Here is a 23,679-nt window from a genome sequence, read left to right as displayed (position 1 = left end):
AATGTCGAACGTGTTAAAATGATTTCTCCTCAAGCTTGGAAGCTCAGTGTTTCCATTTGGCCTGCTGCGTCTGCATACAGAAGTTTCCTTGAAATCATTAAAAAAATTGCATCATACTCACATCAAAAGCAGGCAGAGATTTCTCAACTTGCAGGTGAATATTAGTTGATACTTTAGCTTCATTCATCCCTGGTTCAGCCTTCACTGAAGTATTAGTGCCCATACATTCTGCATTCCTCTGATCAGATTCTAGACTTCGAATACTCTTTCTACAAATGAGATTGCAATAAAGCAAGATCTCAAAAGATCATGTAAAACACGCATTCTTTTTCACATCACAATGATAGGTTTACAACAAACATCACAGTAAACTGTATGACAGGACAAGCACGATATGTTCTATCTTTGACAGATACAGTTGAAGTCAGAAGTTTACATACACCTTTAGCCAAATACATTTAAACTCAGTTTTTCGCAATTCCTGACATTTAATCCTAGAAAACATTCCCTGTGTTAGGTCAGTTAGGATCACTACTTTATTTTAAGAATGTGAAATGTCAGAATAATAGTAGAGACAATGATTTATTTCAGCTTTTATTTCTTTCATCACATTCCCATGGGTCAGAAGTTTACATACACTTTGTTAGTACTTGGTAGTGTTGCCTTTAAATGGCTTAACTTAGGTCAAATGTTTTGGGTGACCTTCCACAAGCTTCTCACAGTAAGTTGCTGGAATTTTGTTCCATTCCTCCCGACAGTACTGGTGTAACTGAGTCAGGTTTGGAGGCCTCCTTGCTCGCACATGCTTTTTCAGTTCTGCCCACAAATTTTCCTATCGGATTTAAGTCAGGGCTTTGTGATGGCCACTCCAATACCTTCACTCCTTGACTTTATTGTCCTTAAGCAATTTTGTCACAACTTTGGAGGTATGCTTGGGGGTCATTGTCCATTTGGAAGACCCATTTGCGACCGAGCTTTAACTTCCTGGCCGATGTCTTGCGACGTTTCTTCAATATATCCACATAATTTTCCTTCTTCATGATGCCATCTATTTTGTGGTGCACCAGTCCCTCCTGCAGCAAAGCGCCCCCACAACATGATGCTGCCACCCCCATGCTTCATAGTTGGGCTGGTCTTCTTCGGCTTGCAAGCCTCACCCTTTTTCCTCCAAACATGCTAGTCATTATGGCCAAACAGTTCAATTTTTGTTTCATCAGACCATAGGACATTTCTCCAAAAAGTAAGATCTTTGTCCCCATGTGCACTTGCAAACCGTAGTCTGGCTTTTTTACGGTGGTTTTGGAGCAGTGGCTTCTTCCTTGCTGAGCAACCTTTCAGGTTATGTCGATATAGGACTCGTTTTGCTGTGGATATAGATACTTGTATACCTGTTTCCTCCAGCATCTTCACAAGGTCCTTTGCTGTTGTTCTGGGATTGACTTGCACTTTTCCCGCCAAAGTACATTCATCTCTAGGAGACAGAATGCGTCTTCTTCCTGAGCGGTATGATGGCTGCGTGGTGCCATGGAGTTTATACATACTTGCGTACTATTGTTTGTACAGATGAACGTGGTACCTTCAGGCGTTTGGAAATTGCTTCCAAGGATGAACCAGACTTGTGGAGATCCACAATTTTTTTTCCTGAGGTCTTGGCTGATTTCTTTTGATTTTGTTTGTAACCTTCTGACCCACTGGAATTGTGATATAGTCAATTAAAAGTGAAATAATCTGTCTGTAAACAATCGTTGGAAAAATTACTCATGTCATGCACAAAGTAGATGTCCTCAATGTCTTGCGAAAACTATAGTTTGCTAATATGAAATCTGTGGAGTGGTTAAACAATGAGTTTTAATGACTGTAACCTAAGTGTATGTAAACTTCTGACTTCAACTGTATGCCAACATGTTCTCTTTATTTAAATTAGTTCCAATCAAAGACACACGGTAATTTTCTAGAGGAAGTTCAATAAGTTGTACTGCTGCTGCCTGGTTTATCCTTTGACTTCATAGTTCGAAGTGCATTTTGTTACCAAAGTATGTATACATTATACAACCCTGAGATTCATCTGCTCAACAGGCAGCCACAAAACAAGAAACCCGAAACAATCCAATTTAAAAAAGACCAACAGCCAATGCCCAGAGAGAGAAAAATTATATCAAATCATACACAATAAAGCAAACATCAGCATTCAGATCAAAACTGAGTTTATAAACCCAAAGCTGGGAACAGCCAGAGGCAGCCCATAGATGCACTCAGCCCACACAGTACTTGAACAAAATCTACTGAAATGTTCTTCCATTCAGTTTTTAAGATTCAGAAATATGAAAAATTCCACACACAAGTTGTAGTATTTTCCAAGATGCAAGAATCTATGAAAAGCTTAATGCTCATTCCAAGATTTAGGTAATGAGTTCTTCCTAGCACATTAACTGTCATTAAAAGACACTGCTCGATGTACAAATGATGTTGCATCACTTACTTTGAGAGTTCTGGGAAGTCCTCCAGTCGCCCCACGTACTCTGCTGATGACACTTTGGGTTGTTGACCTGAGCTCTGCTGTCTGGCTATCTTTGCTTGATGAAGGCGTGGCGGTAAGTTTGACTGCAAGCGGTTTGGCTTACTTACAGAACTGCCCGGATTCTTCGGTCCCCTGAAGTCAACTTCTGTCAAATATATGTTTTTAATTATTAGACTCAGACTCCTCGGCCCAACATCCACGGTGATAAAGATGTCCATTTATGCAAATCCCATTGGTCTACTTTTAGTCCAAAAACTTTAAAAATTCTCCTATCCATGTACCTGGCCAAAATGCCTTATAAACATTGTAATCGTACAATCTATCACCTCCTCATGCAGGATGTTTGATACACCATCATCCTCTGCGTAGGAAACTTGCCTCTCAGATCTTTCCCTTCTCACCTTAAACCTTTTGGACTTCACCCTTCTGAAAAAAAGACTGACAACCTACCCAACGTATGCCCCTTATAATCTTACAAACTACTGTAAGGTGTCCACTCAGACTCCTTTGCTCTAAAAAAGATAATCCCACCCATCCACACCCTCCCATACAATTCACGCTCTCAAGCCAGGCATCATATCTGTGAATCTTTTTTTTTAATCCTCTCTTGCAGCCAGAACTGCACACAATACTCCAAGAGCAGCCTAGCCAACGATCAGCACTACTATAATGTGAAATCCCAACTCCTACACCTAGTGCTTCAGCTGATGAACTTTGATAATAAATCTACTCTGAACTTTGAGGGCAAGCACGTCAACCTGATTCACCCCTTTCAGGGAAGTGTGTATTTGAACCCCAACATCTCTCCATTCTGCAACATTTCTCAGGGCCCTGTGTACATCCAGGTCTGGTTCACTTTCCCAAAACAAATTATTTTGTACTGGTCGGAACTAAATTCAATCACCAGTCCTTGCCCACTTTTGCAGTCGATCACAATGAGTTTGTTCTGACTCAGAGCACGTGCAGTAAAAATCAATAAATGACAAACACTTCATGGTATGCTTGTAATTTCTGTTAACACCTCTGAATAACATATCATCCATGAGGCCCTGTACTTGAATATTACAGGAAAGAATATCCTCGACACTTAACAAGCTCTTAAACATAATTTACAACAAAAGTAATGTTTTTACTGCCAATTTCTGAATCCTACATCTATTCTTCCAGGGGAATTTAATATCTAATGTTTTCTTACCAGAATGGACATTCAATGCCTTCTTAGCTCTTTTTCCTTGAACTCTGTTCCAGGTTCCCCTTTGAGAAGCTTGCGTTAGTGGCCTAAGGTTCTGAAGAGGAGTGTTATATCTGAAGGTAAGAAATATTTAGGTACACTCAGTGGCCATTTTATTAGGTACACCTGCTCATTAATGCAAATACCTAATCAGCCAATCATGTGGCAGAAAAGCCATGCATAAAAAAATATGCAGGCATGGTCAAGAAGATCAGTTGTTGTTCAAACCAAACATCAGAATGGGGAAGAAATGTGATCTCAGTCACTTTGACCATGGAGTGGTTATTGGTGCCAGACAGGTGGTTTAAGTATCTCAGAAACTGATCTCCCAGGGTTTCCATGCACAATAAGACTCTAGAGTTTACAGAGCATGGTATGAAAAACAAAAAACATCCAGTGAGCAGCAGTTCTGTCGGTGAAAATGCCTTGTTAATGAGAGACGTCACAGGAGGATAGCCAGACTGGTTCAAGCTGACAGGAAGGTGACAGTAACTCAAATAACCACATGTTACAACAATGGTGTGCAGAAGAGCATCTCTGAACACACAACACATCAAAACTTGAAGTAGATGGGCTACAGCAGCAGAAGAACATGAACATATGCTCAGTGGCCACTTTATTAGGTATAGGAGGTAACTAATGAAGTGACCACTGAGCTCATGTAAACAAATCTGCTTATGTTATGTTTTGTTGCACCTTAACTTGTTTTATTTTTCCACAGCCTCCTTTTTCAATATAATCAATTAATTAGTCTTCCAAATTTTTCAGTCACATCATGGAGAAAGATCTGATTGAATCTAATCTGAGCCTATGAGTCTCAACAAAATGCATTTGTGTGCCATTCACATTAACCTGTTAGTTAAATATAACTAGTGTGAATGGGGTGGCACAGTGTAGTAGTGGTTAGTGCAACACTTTACAGTACCAGCAACGTGGGTTCAATTCCCTCTCCAGCCTGCAAGGAGTGTGTACATTCGCCCTGTGACCGCGTTTGGACCCACTGTCCAAAGACGAGCCAGTTGATAGCTTAATTGGTCATTGTAAATTGTCCTGTGATTCGGCTAGGATTAAATCACAGGTCTGCTGGGCAACATGGCTTTAAGCCAAGAAGGGCCTGTTCCATGCTGTATCTCAATAAGAATAAAATATATGCATGCAGCTTCCAATTCGTACATAAAATTGCTTAGTGTTCTATAAATATAAGTGATACAAACATTAAATAAGGTGACTATCAAGGAACATTGTTGCTTCTGAAGAAGAATTATAGAGAAATGTGATATTCATTTTAAGCCCTGCCACATTTGTAATAAAACGTCTCGTGCCCAGAAGATGGAGCACTAACCACTTCACTTTTGAAGGAATTCTGACAGAAACTCTGAAGAGCAAGCCACAGCAGGCCACAACATTCACATCCTACTGGTGATGAGAACAAGCTGTTACACACAAAGGAAGACATTCTGTGCAAACACACACAGACAAAGCTTTTTCTTCCACGCAATTCTGGAAGATGTTTTGAATTGAATAATTAACAGAAAATTTGAGAATCTATTTTTATATGTCGCAGACAGTACTGTGAGGTATTTGAAGATGGAGCTGAATAGTACTGGGAACCAGGGTTAATGACTTGTTTTGTCTGTTTATAATGATAATACACAAAGATCAAGCCATCCTTCATAGATTTCATTTAAATTTATTTCTCCTTTCTCTTCCCATTTAATTTCTAAATTGTTAGCAAATAGGAAGTCAATCTTAGTGCCACACTTAAAATTCTTTTCTTCTTTTCCCATGCTTTGTTACAGATGGAATTCCATTTAATGCATATTACTTCTATATTCTTCAATCTTTCCTTCTACTGTCATTAAATCCACTGGACTATAATTCACCCCTACTAGAATTCACACCAATCTGTTATTCATACGTGTTTTACAAGAGGTGATTGATAAGTTCATGGCCTAAGATAGGAGTCAATTTTAGAAAACCTAGCTAATTTATTTTTCAACATAGTCCCCCTCCTACATTTACACACTTAGTCCAGCGGTTGTGGAGCATACGGATCCCTTCTTTGTAGAAGTCGGCATCTTGGACCTCCAGAAAGTGGTCCACAGCAGGGGTAATTGATAAGTTCATGGCCTAAGGTAGAAGCAGACGAGTTATACAGCTCTCATTACATGCATGTGCAGTTCAACTCTGAATGATTATGCAGAAAGTTTGAAGTTAATAACTTTTGTGGTTTTTCTGTTTAAGATAATTGAACGTTCCAAGTAAGCACTGTCTGAGAAAATGGACATCGGACTTGGTGCAGTCATCCGCTACCTCGGTCTCAAGGGCTTAGCACTCAAGGAGGTTCATGAGGACATGGCGGCAACACTAGGGGAGGGGGAAAAATATATGTGCGAAGTTTTCTAAAATTGACTCCTTGAACTTATCAATCACCCCTCGTACATATCAACCGAAGGTCAAGCAGTGACAATGTGGATCAACACTATGTGACTTAAAATCTTCGTACTACACTCATATTTGCCACCACACCAACATCTCAGCAGTCCAGTCCCCACACCAAAACAATCTGCTTCCTCGGTGTCTGCTAGGGAAGGGGAAGAATTGGTAAAATTCAGAGACATGATATTCTCAGTATAAAGAAAGAGAGCAAAGCAACTTCAGATAAAGTAATGGCCACACTAACACAGTTCCAAAGAGGGATGACGCCCAGTGGAAGTAGACATATAGAGCTTTGACTTCTACAGGGAGATTCTAACAAGTGATACTGTTTTTAAAAAGAGTGCTCAGACACTGGCAAGTTTCAATCTTGTTGGTTTCAATTCAGTTTAAAGCAACATCTCCAACAACAGCTATTATTCATTCATTTCAGAAACAGAAGGGTTAAATAGAACAAACCCAATAAATTGGATGCCATCCAGGTATCATCTTACTGCTTGCTGCAGGTAGAGTTTAATAAAACCAAAGGCCAGCTGTGAGAACCAGCAGCAGCAGTTTCTTAATTGCTTGGAGCAAGGGCGACATTTTACAGATTCATACTCCTCAGCATTCCCTTTGCATCAAAAATATTCCAATAGAGATAATAGTTCAACAAAACTTATCCATCCCAATTCAAAGAAATAGAAATAAACAGCACACATTTTCTCAAATTTGCCTCTGTAAACTTTGAAACAGAGTTGACAGAATTTAGTAAAAATGTCTGGATGATCAATCTTGTTATTAGTGTGCAGATCAGCTTGCAACTTGCGATAAGGAAGATACACCAGATGTATTAATGTTATGCCCCATCTCTGTAACATTAAAAATCCAGCTGATCTTAACCTCCCATGATTTTCATGGTTCCTGTATTTGCATATTGCCTATTAAACTTACAACAGAAAATAAAATCTGGAACTTTGTAGCTTAAGTATCCTTTTACATTGACAGTTTCCTGATAGTCAATCAACCACTCTCGTCCAGAAAGTGAACTGTGTTCTATCTCATTTTCCTCAAGGCAAGGTTCAAATTTTAAGTCAAACTTTTTATGCTTCCCCCCCCCCCCAAATCTTCCTTTGTGATCTCTTGTCACTCACACTTTTGTTTAATCAAACCTCTCTCTTTCTCTCTCCTTATTTCTCTTCCTGTTCCAATTATTCCAATTTCTTTTAAATGATAAAATTTAGATGTTGGCATGATACAAGTTCACTCTCAAGCAAACTTAAAATAAACAAATAAATAAAACTGACAACAAGGTGTATCAGAACTAGCTTTGCTCCCAAGCATTTAATGGAGTACTTATCCTGAAAATACTGGGTTATGTTAGGGTAGGATTCTCAGAGTGTCCATATTCCCCATCACGTTTGGCTATATTACATAACTCAAAACATCTGATATGTACTTGGATCCAATCTGAAAAGGAGCACTCTGTTTTATTGGGCAATGTACTACCAAGACAGCCATCAGGGAAAACATACAAATACCATTCACAGTATGATTATTTTATCTCAACATATTTCATTCCAGCCCCTACTAGCCCATCTTACATTAAAAAAATTCAAGGCTCAAGAAGAGGGGCTTGCATCCATTCTCCAAGTTTACATGAGGCATTCTTTCAAGCCTCTTGTAGATCAGTTGGAATACACACTGTGCTATTATCTAGCATACTGTCATCAGCCGCTCTGCATAGTCTATGCTCTCACATCAAAGTCACACTGTTGCCAGAATGCTGCTATGAAATGCAGTCATCTAAAATTCTTAAAAGCTGAAAAAAAATTAAAGACAGGCACAATTATCTTTAAAATTAAAATGGCTGAACCTACTTTTCGCCTAGTTCTTCGACGTAGACACCAACCGGTCCATTGTCAGGGCTGACCGTCTCAATGTGTGCATTATAGCACTTACCATCGTCCAAACAGACCTAGTGGAGAGATTGTAAAGGATCAATATTTTTAATTTTCATTATTTATGTAATGAATGCCTCTGCAATAAGATGAAAATAAAGAGTTTCATAAAATAGATCTCCCACTGAAGGATTTCAGTAATACTTTAAATTCAGTAATAATTTAAGAGACTACTAGACAGGTATATGGAGGAATTTAAGGTAGAGGGTTAAACAGGAAGCAGCGTTTGAGGGTCTGCACAACATTGTGGGCAGAAGGGCCTGTACTGTGCTGTACTATTCTATGTTCTAAACAATGTCAACTGAATGAGAATGTGGGATTTAGGCAATATCAGGAATATAATTATGAACAAGTCCTTCATCGGACATGTTGATCCTGTGCGGGAAGACTTAACTTTACATTCCCTCTAGAGGGCAGCAGACTCCACTGAAAATCCTAGAGCACAACTCAATCAGACAAGTTACTGTATGCCTTGAAGAAACACTATTTAAGAACGAGTGAGAGTTCAATACAAGTTGGTTTAATATACACTGTTTGCAGAAGCTATAGGAGCTGACTGGATTTGCACATAATGTTTTTGTGTTCTTATATTCACTGCCTTCAAAAGAGGTGATAGGAAAAACACAGAATAAAAATATGCATCATTAGTTCACAGTAGTTACCAATGATAATTTTCCAATTATTAATTGGCCATTCTACAAATTTACAGTTACCTTATACAATTCCATTTCTCCCTTTTAGATGAAAAGTTTCTACAGCTCATACAAAGAGTAAGGGGGAGGAGAATTTCTTCATTTAATGTAACTTTAATTTGCAACAGACAAGTTTTAAAACCATAAGATAATTTCTTCCTGCATTTTGTTGATCAAAGTGCCTGTCGGTGCGGGCAGCGGAGTGGGAGTAAGGAGTACTCGTGATCGACAGACTGGAGATCGGAGGATCGGAGGATCAGCCGTTGTAGGTAGGCCGAGACCCTCGGACCTACCCGGAAAGTACCTGAGGAGGAAGGTAAAACTGCGCAGGCGCGGGTGACGTCAGCGGTGAGCGTGGGCTTTAAAAAGCGGCCCACTTTCAGGAGTGGGCAGTGGAGTGCGTGGGAGCAGAGTGCTGGGCTTTGGCTCAGCGGGCTTCGGCGCAAGAGGACTTCGGTGAGAGGAAATCAGTGAGCCTGAGTACGTGCTTGCTGAAGTAAAAAGGTAAGGTCAGTAGGTTCTTTTTTCATTTATTCTGACTAATCTGGGATCAGGTAATGGGGGAGACAGTTAGAGCAGTGGTATGCTCTGTATGCAGTATGTGGGAGGTCAGGGTCAACACAGTTGTCCCTGATGACCACACCTGCAATAGGTGCATCCAGCTGCAGCTCCTATCAGACCGAGTTAGGGAACTGGAGCAGGAGCTGGATGAACTACGGATCATTCGGGAGGCAGAGGCAGAGATAGATAAGAGTTATCGGGAGGTAGTCACACCGAAAAGACAGGAGGTAGGCAAATGGGTGACAGTCAAGAGAGGCAGGGGGAGCAGACAGAGAGAGCAGAGCACCCCTGTGGGCGTTCCCATCAAAAATAAGTATACCGTTTTGGATACTGTTGGTGGGGATGACCTACCAGGAACAAGTTGCAGTGGTCCTGTCTCTGGCACTGAGGTTGGACCCTCAACTAGGAAGGGGAGGAGGGAAGAGAAGAGAGCGGTAGTGATAGGGGATTCTATAGTCAGGGGGGCGGATAGGAGATTTTGTGGGGAAGATCGGAAGTCTCAGATGGTATGTTGCTTCCCTGGTGCTGGGGTCCGAGACATCTCAGATTGGGTGCAGGTTATTCTCGAGAGGGAGGGCAAGAATCCAGATGTTGTGGTCCATGCAGGGACCAATGACGTGGGTAGGATGAGTGAGGGGGTCCTGCGTAGGGAGTTCAGGGAGTTAGGTGCAAAGCTGAAGAGCAGGACCTCCAGGGTAACAATCTCAGGATTGCTACCTGTGCCATGTGCGAGTGAGGCAAGGAACAGAAAGATTATACAGATTAATACGTGGCTGAGAGGGTGGTGCAGGAGGGAGGGCTTCAGGTTTTTAGATAATTGGGCTGTTCCAGGGAAGGTGGGATCTGTTCCGACGGGATAGTTTACACCTGAACTGGAGCGGTACTAACATTCTTGCAGGGAAGTTTGCTAGTGCTTCTTGGGGGGGGGGGTTTAAACTAAATTTGCAGGGGGCAGGGATCCAGAATATGAGAGAGGATAGCGAAAGGAAGAATAAAGGACAGGTGGGGACTACACGGTTCCGGAATATTAAGTGTGTAGTAGAGAACGGTGAGGCGGAACAAGTGATAAGGAGGACACATGTACAGAAGGATGGTCTGACGGAACATGGAGTTAAATGTGTTGAAAGAATAAGTAAATTTAGGAAGGACAACAGAATTCTAGGGGGGTATAGCCCGATGGGAGTTCGGGGAGCTGGGTTAAGCACAATAGGCAGAGATTCAAACAGAGAGAGGAGAAATGGGCTAAAAATTCTATATCTGAATGCACGAAGTGTCAGAAATAAGGCAGATGAGCTTGAAGCTCAGGTGCGAATGGGTAACTATGATGTTGTTGGGATAACGGAGACATGGCTGCAGGGAGATCAGACCTGGGAAATGAATGTACAAGGGTATACGTGCTATCGTAGGGACAGAAATGTGGGCAGAGGGGGTGGGGTGGCCCTGTTGGTGAGGAATGAGATTCAGTCCTTTGCAAGGGGGGACATAGGATCAGGAGAAGTAGAGTCTGTGTGGATCAGAAATAATACCTCCACCTTGCCGATAATCAACACTGGCGCACCTCAAGGTTGAGTGCATAGTCCACTGCTCAGCTCTCTCTACACTCATGACAGTTCAAATGCCATCTATAAATTTGCTGACAACACAATTATTGTTGGCAGAATTTCAGATGGTGAAGAGAAGGCGTGCAGGAGCACGATAGATCAGCTGGTTGAGTGGTGTCACAGCAATAACATTAGACTCAATGTCAGTAAGACCAAAGAATTGATCGTGGAAGCTAGAAAAGGGTAAGATGAGGAAACACACACCAGTCCACAGAGAAATCAGAGGTAGAAAGAGTAAGCAATTTCAAGTTCCTGAGTCTCAGCATCTCTGAGAATCTATCCTGGACAGTTACAAGGAAGGCACAACAGTGGCTATATTCTATGAAGAGTTTGAGGACATTCAGTCCTTTGCAAGAGGGGACATAGGGTCAGGAGAAGTAGAGTCTGTGTGGATAGAACTGAGGAACAGCAAGGGCAAAAGGACCCAAATGGGTGTTGTCTACAGGCCACCAAACAGTAGCATGGATATTGGGTGCAAGTTGAATAGGGAGTTAACATTGGCATGTGGCAAAGGTAATGTAGCAGTAGTTATGGGGGATTTCAACATGCAGGTGAACTGGGAGAATCAGGTTGGGTCTGGACCACAGGATAGGGAGTTTGTAGAGTGCCTACGGGATGCATTCTTGGAGCAGCTTGTACGAGAGCCGACCAGGGACAAGACTATTCTGGATTTAGTATTATGTAATGAACAGGATTTGATAAGCGATCTTGCAGTAAAGGAGCCATTAGGAGGTAGTGATCATAATATTGTAAGTTTTTATCTGCAATTTGAGAAGGATAAGGGCAGCTCGGAGGTGTCAGTGTTGCAGTTGAACAGGGGAAGCTATGGAGCTATGAGGGAGGAGCTGGCAAAAGTTGACTGGATGGATAGCCTAGCAGAAAAGACAGTGGAACAGCAATGGCAGATATTCTTGGGAATAATGCACAAGGTGCAAAATCAGTTCATCCCCCAGAGAAGGAAGGATTCAAAGGGGGGAAAGGGGCCACAGTGGTTGACAAAGGAAGTCAAAGATTGCATAGCATTAAAAAAAAGGAAGTATGACAGAGCTAAGGTGAGTGGAAGGACAGATGATTGGGAAGTTTTTAAGGAACAACAGAACTTAACTAAAAAGGCAATACGGGGAGAAAAAATGAGGTACGAACGCAAGCTAGCCAGGAATATAAAGGAAGATAGCAAAAGCTTTTTTAGGTATGTGAAGTGAAAGGAGATAGTTAAGAACACTGTTGGGCCCTTGAAGAATGAAATGGGTGAAATTGTTATGGGAAACAGAGAAATGGCAGAAGAATTTAATGAGTACTTTAGATCTGTCTTCACTAAGGAAGACACAAGCAATCTCCCAGATGTATGGATGGGCCAAGGACATAGGGTAACAGAGGAAATGAAACAGATTGACATTAGGAAGGAAACGGTGATGAGTAGACTGATGGGACTGAAGGCTGACAAATCCCCAGGTCCAGATGGTCTGCATCCTAGGGTACTAAAGGAGGTGGCCCTGGAAATTGCGGATGCATTAGTAATCATTTTCCAATGTTCCTTAGATTCAGGATCAGTTCCTGAGGATTGGAGAATGGCTAATGTTATCCCACTTTTTAAGAAAGGAGGGAGGGAGAAAACAGAGAACTATCGACCTGTCAGCCTGACATCGGTGGTGGGGAAGATGCTAGAGTCCACTATTAAGGATGAAATAGTGGCATATCTAGATAGCAGTGATAGGATTGGGCCGAGCCAGCATAGATTTACCAAGGGTAAATCATGCTTGACTAATCTGTTGGTGTTTTTCGAGGATGTAACCAGGAAGTTAGACGGGGGAGATTCAGTGGATGTAATGTACCTCGATTTTCAGAAGGCATTTGATAAGGTCCCAAATAGGAGATTGGTGGGTAAAATCAAAGCTCAGGGCATCGGGGGGAAGACATTGACATGGATAGAAAACTGGTTGGCAGATAGAAAGCAAAGGGTAGCGGTGAATGGGTGTTTCTCGGAATGGCAGGTGGTGACTAGTGGGGTGCCACAGGGCTCGGTATTGGGACCACAGCTGTTTACAATTTACGTCAACGATTTAGATGAAGGCATTGAGAATAACATCAGCAAATTTGCTGATGATACTAAGCTGGGTGGCAGTGTGACATGTGATGAGGATGTTAGGAGAATTCAGGGTGAGTTGGATAGGCTGAGTGAATGGGTAGAGTGAGTGGGCAGATACTTGGCAGATGACGTTCAATGTGAATAAGTGTGAGGTTATCCACTTTGGGAGTAAGAACAGGAAGGCAGCTTATTATCTGAACGGTGTAGAGTTAGGTAAGGGAGAAAAACAAAGAGATCTAGGAGTCCTTGTTCATCAGTCACTGAAGGTGAATGAGCAAGTGCAGCAGGCAGTGAAGAAGGCTAATGGAATGTTGGCCTTTATTACAAAGGGAATTGAGTACAAGAGCAAGGAAATCCTCTTGCATTTGTACAGAGCCCTGGTGAGACCACACCTGGAGTATTGTGTACAGTTTTGGTCTCCAGGGTTAAGGAAGGACATCCTGGTTGTAGAGGAAGTGCAGCATAGATTCACGAGGTTAATTCCTGGGATGTCTGGACTGTCTTACGCAGAGAGGTTACAGAGACTGGGCTTGTACACGCTGGAATTAAGGAGATTGAGAGGGGATCTGATTGAAACATATAAGATTATTAAGGGATTGGACAAGATAGAGGCAGGAAATATGTTCCAGATGCTGGGAGAGTCCAGTACCAGAGGGCATGGTTTGAGAATAAGGGGTAGGTCATTTAGGACAGAGTTAAGGAAAAACTTCTTCTCCCAGAGAGTTGTGGGGGTCTGGAATGCACTGCCTCGGAAGATAGCGGAGGCCAATTCTCTGGATACTTTCAAGAAGGAGCTAGATAGGTATCTTATGGATAGGGGAATCATGGGATATGGGGACAAGGCAGGAACCAGGTATTGATAGTAGATGATCAGCCATGATCTCAAAATGGTGGTGCAGGCTCGAAGGGCCGAATGGTCTACTTCTGCACCTATTGTCTATAGTATCAACAATAATTATTATGCCTGAGAATTTAACTGCTGACAAAGAAGAAAGGGGAAGGAAAGGCAAGGGGGGGGGGAATATATTAGAACACCATCCTTATAGCATAAATCCAAAAAAGTATATTAGGAGTAATAACTCATCAAAACCTATGGCCTCTTGCCTCCCAGCATACAACCTGGTGAGAGGAAATAGGATGCAAGAACACAGAAGGTTTATGAATCAGTAGATGGAAAAGCAGGACTAGAGGGTGGCCCAACTGCAAGAGCATAATGGAAACAAGGCAGGATTGTCTGTGGCCAGAATTTGAGTCTTCATATTAATCTCATTCCCTTCCCCAAATGGACATGTTTTTAGGAGTCTACATAATCCTCTGTAGACACCCTGTCCATTCTAATCAAACTTAAGCGGGAAGCCTAATTCCCATGCCTTCAAATTAGTGTACAAGCCTGCAGTTTTAACAAGGGATATTTGGGGCTCCTGAGCTTTGGATTTAGGGCTTGAAAATTCCTTTTACTCTATTTGTTGTTCTTCTGTTCTATATCCATTCTTAAAGACTGAGGCCAAAAAAGGTATTGCACATATTAAAGAGAGATCACAAATTAGAAATTTGAAAATCAGAGATTAGATATTCTGCATCAATGCCTACCTTGCATTTATCCCCTACAACATACTGCATCCCAGCAGCAATGGAGTAGTCCCTTTTCTGCTGTGCTGAAAAGTACAGATTAAATATTAATATTTAACAGCAACAACGTGCGAAAGAGCCAACTTGAAATCAAAGGTTGCAAACTTAAAACATTTACCTTGTTTCGATTTCTGCCAAACTTCGTATTCAATATTTCTGTAAATATTTGGGTTGAGAGCTCGGAGGACCTCGCCAGGGAAGGAGATGTGGGCTGCGCTTTCATTTTTCTTTTGTTGTTTCTGAAAATAAGTGATAAAACAGTGTCTGAAGTACTTTGACATATTCTCAATGGTGAAATAATGTAAAACAGTTCCTATCATTTACCTGGGCATCAAAATATCACTTAGTGTTTACTGATATACTTCACTGTACAGGTAGCTGTGATATAATGTCATAGTTGTGGCTTTCTAAGATCTCACATTATAGAAATTTGCTTTATAAAAATAATTGTGTCAATAGGAAAAAAACATTAGAGGCAAGAGATTTTCAGACTCACAAATAACAAAAGTGTTTTCCTGCAGGGTTTTCAAAAAATATAGGTGTTTTTAAACAGCTACAAGCTTACTTTGCTACTGCGTTAAAAATACTAAAGGTTGCATGTTATATTGTTTCATAGAGGATTGTTGTACAAGTGTCAATGGAAGCTATTACTTGTCAGTTTCCAAAGTAAATCCCTTCAATGGCCTTCTGCAGTCAAACCCTCAGCCTGTGCGTGATTACTGCAGTTACTTCCCAATCGAAATTGTATTATAACCAATGCAGGCCAAGCAACACAAATACAGTTTCCCAGTTCAACACTCGCATTATATCCAATTCTTGTTGCGATTTAGCTGAACTACAGTTACAAGAAAAAAGATTGTGAACCCTTTGTAATTACCTGGTTTTCTACATTAATTACTCAAAATGTGGTCTGATCGTCATCTAGGTCACAATAATAGACAAACACAATCTGCCTAAACTAATAACGCACAAGCAATTGTACTTTTCATGTCTTTATTGAATACGTGGGGGGAGGGGAGAGAGAAACACAAGATGATGGTGATTATGTATTCCATTGAACTGCTGTTGCTAAGTTAACAAACTTCACGTCACGTGCCGGTGATAATAAGCCTGATTCTGATTCTGAAGTTAAGAGCTGGGAAGTTGATTGGGGAAAAAGATACAGGGCTGGAGAAGGAGAAATCTAATAGAAAAGGACAGAAAGCCATGGAAGAAAGAAAAGGAGGGAGGAGCATCAGAGGGAGGATCTCCCAGTGGCCTCCCATTTTAAATCCACCTCCCATTCCAAAGTTGATTGGGAGACCACTTTGCAGAGCAACTATTAAATAGTCCTCTCCTATTAGATTCCTCTTTCTCCAGCCTTGTATCTTTCACCAATTAACTTCCCAGCTCTTTACTTCATCCCTCCACCTTTCATCTCTACTCCTCAGCTTTTTTTCTCCAGTCCTGCTGAAAGGTCTCGGCCTGAAACGTCGACTCCACTCTCTTCCATAGAGTGCCTGGCCTGCTGAGTTCAGCAGCATTTTGTGTGTGCTGCTCGGATTTCCAGCATCTGCAGACTTTCCTTGTTTGCCAAAGATTCATCAGATAATTTTCACCCTGAGAGAACAGTAAAGTTTTGATAATCCACTTGAGATAAAGGAGACGGCTGATACTGGAATCTGGAGCAACAATTTGTTGGAAGAACTAAGTGGGCTGGGCAGCATCTGCAAGAGGAAAAGAGCCGTTGGCATTCTTGGGTCTAAACCATGCATCAGGTGCCGATTCCTGCAATTCCCCCTCATACACCAGGGTCCTGGGTGCATGCAGCTACACTGCAAAACTCCATTAATCAGCACACGCAGGATCTTAATGGCGCTGGACTATCAGATTTTTCCATCTTCTGGATACTATTTAAATGAATACTCTACCATATCCTGTTTTTTTTTCTGTAACATCATAAGGTAAATGATAAACTTTCTAGTGAACCTGGTGGATTTAACCATAACCACCAGGAACCATGGCCCCAGTGAGCCCAAAGGGAACTGGGGGAACCAGGATTCCAGTGAGCCAAATGCAGAAACATCCAGATTTCTGAATAGCAAATTGTACTCTATATTATCTTGATTCTACTTTAAAACATGCTAAAACAAAATATTGTGGCTTACATTGCTATTGCTTCAATTTTCTGGAGCAATGCTGATTTGCCCATTTTACCACATCTTAACTGAAGCAAAATATTACACAGTACATTATTAATGGTACAAATAGGAATTTGGAAGCTGAATTCCCTGGTATTTTACACCAAGAAAATATCTTCCTAAAATTGAAACTCCCAAAAGAATTGACCAGAAGTGTGGGAATGGAAGGGGGAAATGAGGGTGTGATATCCTTCACATTAGGCCTCATATGGAGCCAGTGATCATTAATGGAGAATGTGTGGAGCAGGTTAAGACCTACAAGTACAGTTAGACGAGAAGCTAGACTGGACTGCCAACACAGATGTCTTGTGCAGGAAGGCACAGAGTCGACTGTACTTCCTTAGAAGGTTGGCGTCATTCAATGTTTGTAGTGAGATGCTGAAGATGTTCTATAGGTCAGTTGTGGAGAGCGCCCTCTTCTTTGTGGTGGCGTGTTGGGGAGGCAGCATTAAGAAGAGGGACGCCTCATGTCTTAATAAGCTGGTAAGGAAGGCGGGCTCTGTAGTGGGCAAAGTACTGGAGAGTATAACATCGGTAGCAGAGCGAAGGGCGCTGAGTAGGCTACGGTCAATTATGGAAAACCCTGAACATCCTCTACATAGCACCATCCAGAGACAGAGAAGCAGTTTCAGCGACAGGTTGCTATCGATGCAATGCTCCTCAGACAGGATGAAGAGATCAATACTCCCCAATGCCATTCGGCTTTACAATTCAACCGCCAGGAGTAAGATATGTTAAAGTGCCGGGGTTAGGACTCAATGTATTTAAGTAAACTACTTAAGAACTTTTTTAAAAGCTATTATTAATGCTTTTTGAGAGGGTGATTTTAGATGCATATCATATTTTTACTGAGTTAGGTATTGTATGTAATTAGTTTTGCTACAATAAGTGTATGGGACATTGGAAAAAAATGTTGAATTTCCCCATGGGGATGAATAAAGTATCTATCTATCTATCTAAGATTACATTGATGATTAACATGACTTAACACGATCCCACTGGTTCTCCACTCTGCTTTGGAACATCTAAACAAGCGCAAGATATACGCCAAGCTAGTGCCGACGATTATAGCTCTGTGTTCAACACCACCATTCCCTCAACAATAACAGATGAGCTGCAAAATTTGGGCTTCTGTACCCAACTCTGTAACTGAGTCCTTGACTTCCTAATTGGAAGCCCAGTTAAGGCAGATCTGTAGTAACATCTCCTCCTCACTGACTATCAACACAGTCACATCTCAAAGGTGCATGCTCAGCCTAGCGCTCTACTCTCACTACACCTTACGACTGTATGGCTACACACAGTTCAAATGCCATCTATGGTTGGTAGAGTCCTGTATGACGATGACAATGCTTACAGGAGTGAGATGCATTGGCTGTTTGAGTGGTGTTGCAACTACAACCTCATACTCAAGAAGTCAGCAAAACCAATGAATCAACTGGGGGAGAATCGGGAGAACACACGACAGTCCTCACTGGGGGGGGGGGGGTCAGTGCTGGGAAGGGTGAGCACCTTCCAGACTCCTGAGCATCGACACCTCAGGGGATCTCTCCTGGGTCTAACACATTGATGCAATCAGAAAGGCAGCATATCAGCTGCTCTGCTTTGTCAGAAGTTTAAGGAGATTTTTTATGTCACCAAAGACTCCTACAAATTCTCTACAGATGTACAGTGGAGAGCATTCTGACTCGTTGCATCACAGCCTGGTGTGGAGCCTGCAGTACACAGGATGGCAATAGGGCTGCACAGGATAGTGCACTCAGCCAGCTCCACACTGGGAACAACCCTCCCCCTCTACAATTTAGGAACAGCTGCTTCCCCTCTGCCATCATACTTCTGAACAATGCATGAATCCATCAGTACCACCTCATTAATCTTTTGTGTGCAAGATTTCTTTTTGCAATTTATAGATTTTTGTCTTTGCACTGTACTGCTACACAAATCTCATGTCATATATCAGTGGGAAGAAGTCTTATTCCAGAGTATATCCACACAGGAACTACATTTATGCTGACTTTTATTCCATTTACCTAGATTCTCCTGAAATGCATCAACATTATCCACCTCAGCCATTTCCCACGCGGTAGATGTTCCACTGTGCTGCCTTCATTTCCCAACCCACAAACGCAGCAACACTGTTTTCCAGCCAGCCGCATTTAACGTGCAGGGACAAATCTGGCAAATGGCACATTAAGTTCTACCTCTCCATTTAGTGTCAGACGACACTTGGCCTTTTAACCTTGGCACCATGTAACCAAGAAGCTAAGAATATGGACTCATCATGTGAGGAAATCAAACCTTACTTCCGACTTCGTAGTATAAACATTGCTCAAAATATTTCATGATGCAAAGCTATAATTAAAACACCAAACAGTACTAGTGCAACATGATCAGAGATAAGGATCAATAGGGCTGTGCAAACTAGCTGATCTTGGCCAAACAACAAAAACCAAACAAGGAGCTGCTCTTTCTCCATGAGGAGCAAAGAACGAATCAGAGATCGTCAATTTAAGCTAAAAGCAACTCTGCAGATGTAACTGTCAACAACATCCTTTGATCACTCTGTATCAAAGTCGAAATGTTCCAAAAATAGCAGCAACTGTCAAATACTGTGCTAATTTATATCCCTCTCTAATTTATTGAAGCATCTGCATTAAAGTTACAGCTTTAAAATCTTTCCAAGCAAACAATTACTTACTAATTACCTGTATATGATATGATTGTGTGATTACAAATGAAGCCATAATATTTCATTTTTACTTCATTATATTAAAAACCTTAATAAGGATTAAGTGACCAGTACCAATTTCATAACAATTTGACTATTAATGTAGTGATGTCTGAACATGCCAGTTATTCATGAGCAAAAGAGAGGGGGGGGGTGAAAAAACACAGAGTTTCAAAATAATCCAACATGTCAGCTTGACCCAAATTGTACAAATCACAGAAGGTTCAAGCATTATTAGACTTATGAACAAGATTTACGTCAATATTCAGTGTAATGTGGAAAAATTCTCTTCAGCTGAAGATGCTGTTTTTCAGACAAGATATTACATTTCAATAGCACATATTAACATTTATATAATTGTAAGGGAATACCTTTTGGACTTTATTACATGATTGAGACTTGAATCCATTCACATCATTTTCATCAACAGCATTGCCCCTGTTAAAAATTTCAAAAGGACGTTATCAAGAGTTTAGAGAAAATCCACTAAAAGTGCCATGAAAGACATCCAAGACTAAGGAAAAAAATAATTGTAAGCATGTACTTTTATCACCAAGCTGAAGGTTGTACTCTTCCAGGAAATTGGATCACGAGCTGAAAACATGTCTGTTAAAATCAGGTACTAGAAGAATCAGATTATGGCTAGACACAAATATAAGAATCCAATTAACTTCCTAGTTATCACTCTCAATCATTCTCCAGGTTGTTGTTCAGCAGCTCTCAGTTCCCAATGTGTCATCACCTTTCTTTAACTAAAGCTCATATTACAGCAAGGATGAAGTAATGATCACCATGGTAATTGTCCTGTAAGTGTGAACTAGTAATTTTTCCTGAGCTGTAAGTCTGCATTAAGGGAATGAGCTGTAAATATCAAGTAATATTTTCAGCTACAAATAGATACACAATTCCCTTCAGAAAAAAAGTTTTTTTTAAAATTAATTTTGAAAAATTCTACTTTACCAAAACACACCATTCTGTCATGCTATAGATGGCAATGATTAGGGGGGATTTTATTTATCTATGGTACCTTGGTTCCCCAGTTTCAACCTCTACAACTACTCTAACCACTTAATCCTTTTGATTGTTTTCTGTCACTTTTTCAGCTGAACCATTCAAATACAGTCGGCCCTCCTTATCTGCAGGGGATTGGTTCCCGGACCCCCTGCGGATACCAGGTTCTTAATTTCCTCTCTGAACTCAGACTCATCATTACCCAAGATATGGCCTACAATTGTGAATGCTTTATAAGATGCATGTTGTCCATTGTCCCTGGATCTACCTTTACAGGAAAAAAGCCCAGCATAAATAATTTGACTTGTTTGTGCAATTGTTATTTGGGCATATTTGGAGGAAGTATTTCAATGAAATACTTCACAAACGGAAAGTTAAGTACAGTCGGCCCTCCTTATCTGCGGGGGATTGGTTCCGGGACCCCTTGCGGATACCAAAAAACACAGATGTTCAAGTCCCTTATTTAACCTGTCTCTTTGCGGTGGACCTTAGGACCCAGCGGAACCCCAGACCTTATTTAACCTGTCTCAGTGCGGTGGACCTTAGGACCCAGCGGAACCCCAGACCTTATTTAACCTGTCTCAGTGCGATGGACATTAGGACCTGCGGTCGAGCTCTGAATCCGCAGTGTTTCTGTTCACGAAAATAATCACCATCACAATTGAAAATAAAGTGGAAATAATAAAGTGATCGGAAAGAGGTAAAATGCCATTAGTCATTGGAAAAGCGTTAGGCTACGTCGGTCAACGATCGGAACAATTTTAAAGGATAAAGTGAGAAAGGCCCTGCCCCAATGAAAGTTACAATTATTACTAAGCAACGCAGTGGTTTAATTATTGGGATTTGAGGTTTTGGGTTTTTGATTCTCCACATCAACCCGGCACGGATAGAGAGTGCACACGATAGCGGTCTGTCACTGGATCAAACTCGGGAGCTTCAGTTCCCGAGCCCGGCGCTGAAACATACATTCTTAAGTGTTTTATATGCATAGAAAGGTAAAATATATACCATACAGTAAGGCAAACGTTTGACTAACTGTCGCTAAATAATACCTGTTCCAACTTACTTGGTAAGAGAACTTACGATTTTTTTCGATCCCAATCCACGATAACCCATGCACATCCTCCCGTATACTTTAAATCATCTCTAGATTACTTAATACCTGATACAATGTAAATGCTATGTAAAATAGTTGTTATACTGCATTGTTTCAGGAATAATGACAAGAAAAAAAAGTCGGTACATGCTCGAGCAACAAGTGCTGGAACAGCACTTCCGAGTTTTCTCGATTCGCGGTTCGTTGAATCAACGGATGCAGAACTCGTGGATAAGGAGGGCTGACTGTATAATCTGCAGTGTCACATTCAGAACTCGGCTTATCCCAGTAGAGTCGGAGCTGTAGTAATGGATTTAAGTCACAGGAACTACTAAATGGAAGAAAAGAAGTTCGACCAGCTCCCTTTCTACTATCCATGCGATGAATAATTACACCAAGTGGCAAAATAAACTATTAATTAGCAATGATAAAATTAAGGCTAACCTTAGGAAGACCTCAGTAACTAAGAGGTTTGTGGTCTGTCTGGTATCACCTGTTCCTCCCAACTACACTATACTCTCTACCCTGTTCTCTACTCTGTTCTCCCTGTGTTATCTATGTAAATAAACACATCAAAACCATCTGCTTCCATTGTCACCATGGGAAACCTGTCCCACATATTAAGCACTCTGCAGAAACTATAGAATCAAAGGTAATATGATAGCTTAGGGAACTGTACACTGTTCTCATGGGTAAATCAGATCAACTGGTTGTGACAGACTGAGAGCTTCAAGGCTGAATGCCTGAAGAATGTTTCAAAAAAATTAAATATAGCTGTCCTTTGACAAAATTTGCTGTAAGTAATCGAATCTGATACAAAACTAACATTTTTGATACAGTTTTCAGGAATTGCATATTTGCTTCCCCATTTATAACTTTCACTTGAATTCCCTTGTTTAAAACTCCAGTAATCAACATGAATTTTTAAAAATTTCACAGCTTACCTAGGCAATTCTGTTTCTGTGCCAGAATCGGAATCATTGCTGGAAATACAATGATCCTCATTTATTTTGCTGTTTGTATCCAATGAAGATAGTACTGCTTCAACATCAACTTTAAGCACATCCTGATATAACATTTCATACAAAATGGCTGCAAAATAGAAGTTTAAATTAAACTTACATTTATGCAAACATATACAGAAGTCCTGAAAACCCTTCAAGCGAGACCCAGTAACGTCACTGTGGTTTCATCTAGCAATCAATTATCTTTTTTTAAAATAATCACTGCAAAGGCGCTTCATTCTTTAATGTCACTGGAGAAAAGTCTGCCTAGAATACTTCAAAATCCAGCATCTTCTTACCAATGATAAAGGAATGGATGGAGACTTCCTAGACTCTTAACCACTCTCCCCCAGAATTGTTTCCTTTGCTCTTTAATCCAACACCAAAATATTTGAAAACTTTCTTCAGGGAACCCAAGTATTTGTGCAGATGCTGCAACGCAACTCGCAGGAACAGATAATGAATCACTAGGGTATACATTACACTCTAAACTTCAACCCCTGTAGGAGTGGTTTAGCTCTTGTATATCTATGCTGGCCATTCAAAAGCAAACAGACGTTCCTGTAAATGTCACACTGGAAATAGATTCTAAAACAGCACCAACATGAAAGCCAACTGGATTTATTTTTAAACCAAAAATAACATTTTGGAAAATTTTAAAATCTGGAAGTATCATTTCCTGGCTTATCCTATTTGCAATGGAATAAAGTGTAACCACACACTAAATGCTACACAGCCCAAGAGTTTACATTGCTTATTCCACAATCTATGCTGAATGAACTGATCTTCACTGGGCTGAAGTTCTATGGTTTCTTTCAGATTACCCACATACATTCTGGGAAAGGGTGCAGGGCATGAAGAAGGAAAAAGAAGTAAAAGATCAAATGCAAAGCTCCCCCATTTACCCATTGTTTTAAGAAAGCCATTGCTAGAGGACTCTTATATTAGATATCTGGTGAAAACAAA

General features: G+C 40.9%; 1 protein-coding gene across 2 annotated transcripts in view; it reads right to left on the bottom strand.

The window, feature by feature from the left end:
* The window catches only part of otud4 (OTU deubiquitinase 4), an 80,481-nt gene that overhangs the window by 12,554 nt on the left and 44,248 nt on the right, over window positions 1–23,679 (bottom strand). For both annotated transcript variants that reach the window (XM_073042954.1, XM_073042955.1), the window contains exons 7-14: window positions 22,654–22,801; window positions 19,974–20,040; window positions 14,813–14,933; window positions 14,656–14,720; window positions 8,045–8,142; window positions 3,714–3,823; window positions 2,480–2,663; window positions 122–269 (exon numbers count right to left, since the gene is read on the bottom strand). In XM_073042954.1, coding sequence (XP_072899055.1) covers window positions 122–269; window positions 2,480–2,663; window positions 3,714–3,823; window positions 8,045–8,142; window positions 14,656–14,720; window positions 14,813–14,933; window positions 19,974–20,040; window positions 22,654–22,801 — 941 coding nt within the window. The remainder of the gene's footprint in view (window positions 1–121; window positions 270–2,479; window positions 2,664–3,713; window positions 3,824–8,044; window positions 8,143–14,655; window positions 14,721–14,812; window positions 14,934–19,973; window positions 20,041–22,653; window positions 22,802–23,679) is intronic.

Source organism: Hemitrygon akajei, chromosome 4 (assembly GCF_048418815.1).
Source record: "Hemitrygon akajei chromosome 4, sHemAka1.3, whole genome shotgun sequence".
NCBI classification, from domain to species: Eukaryota; Metazoa; Chordata; class Chondrichthyes; order Myliobatiformes; family Dasyatidae; genus Hemitrygon; species Hemitrygon akajei.
Note: the sequence above shows the minus strand (reverse complement) of the source record. Positions and strands in the feature narration are given on the sequence as shown.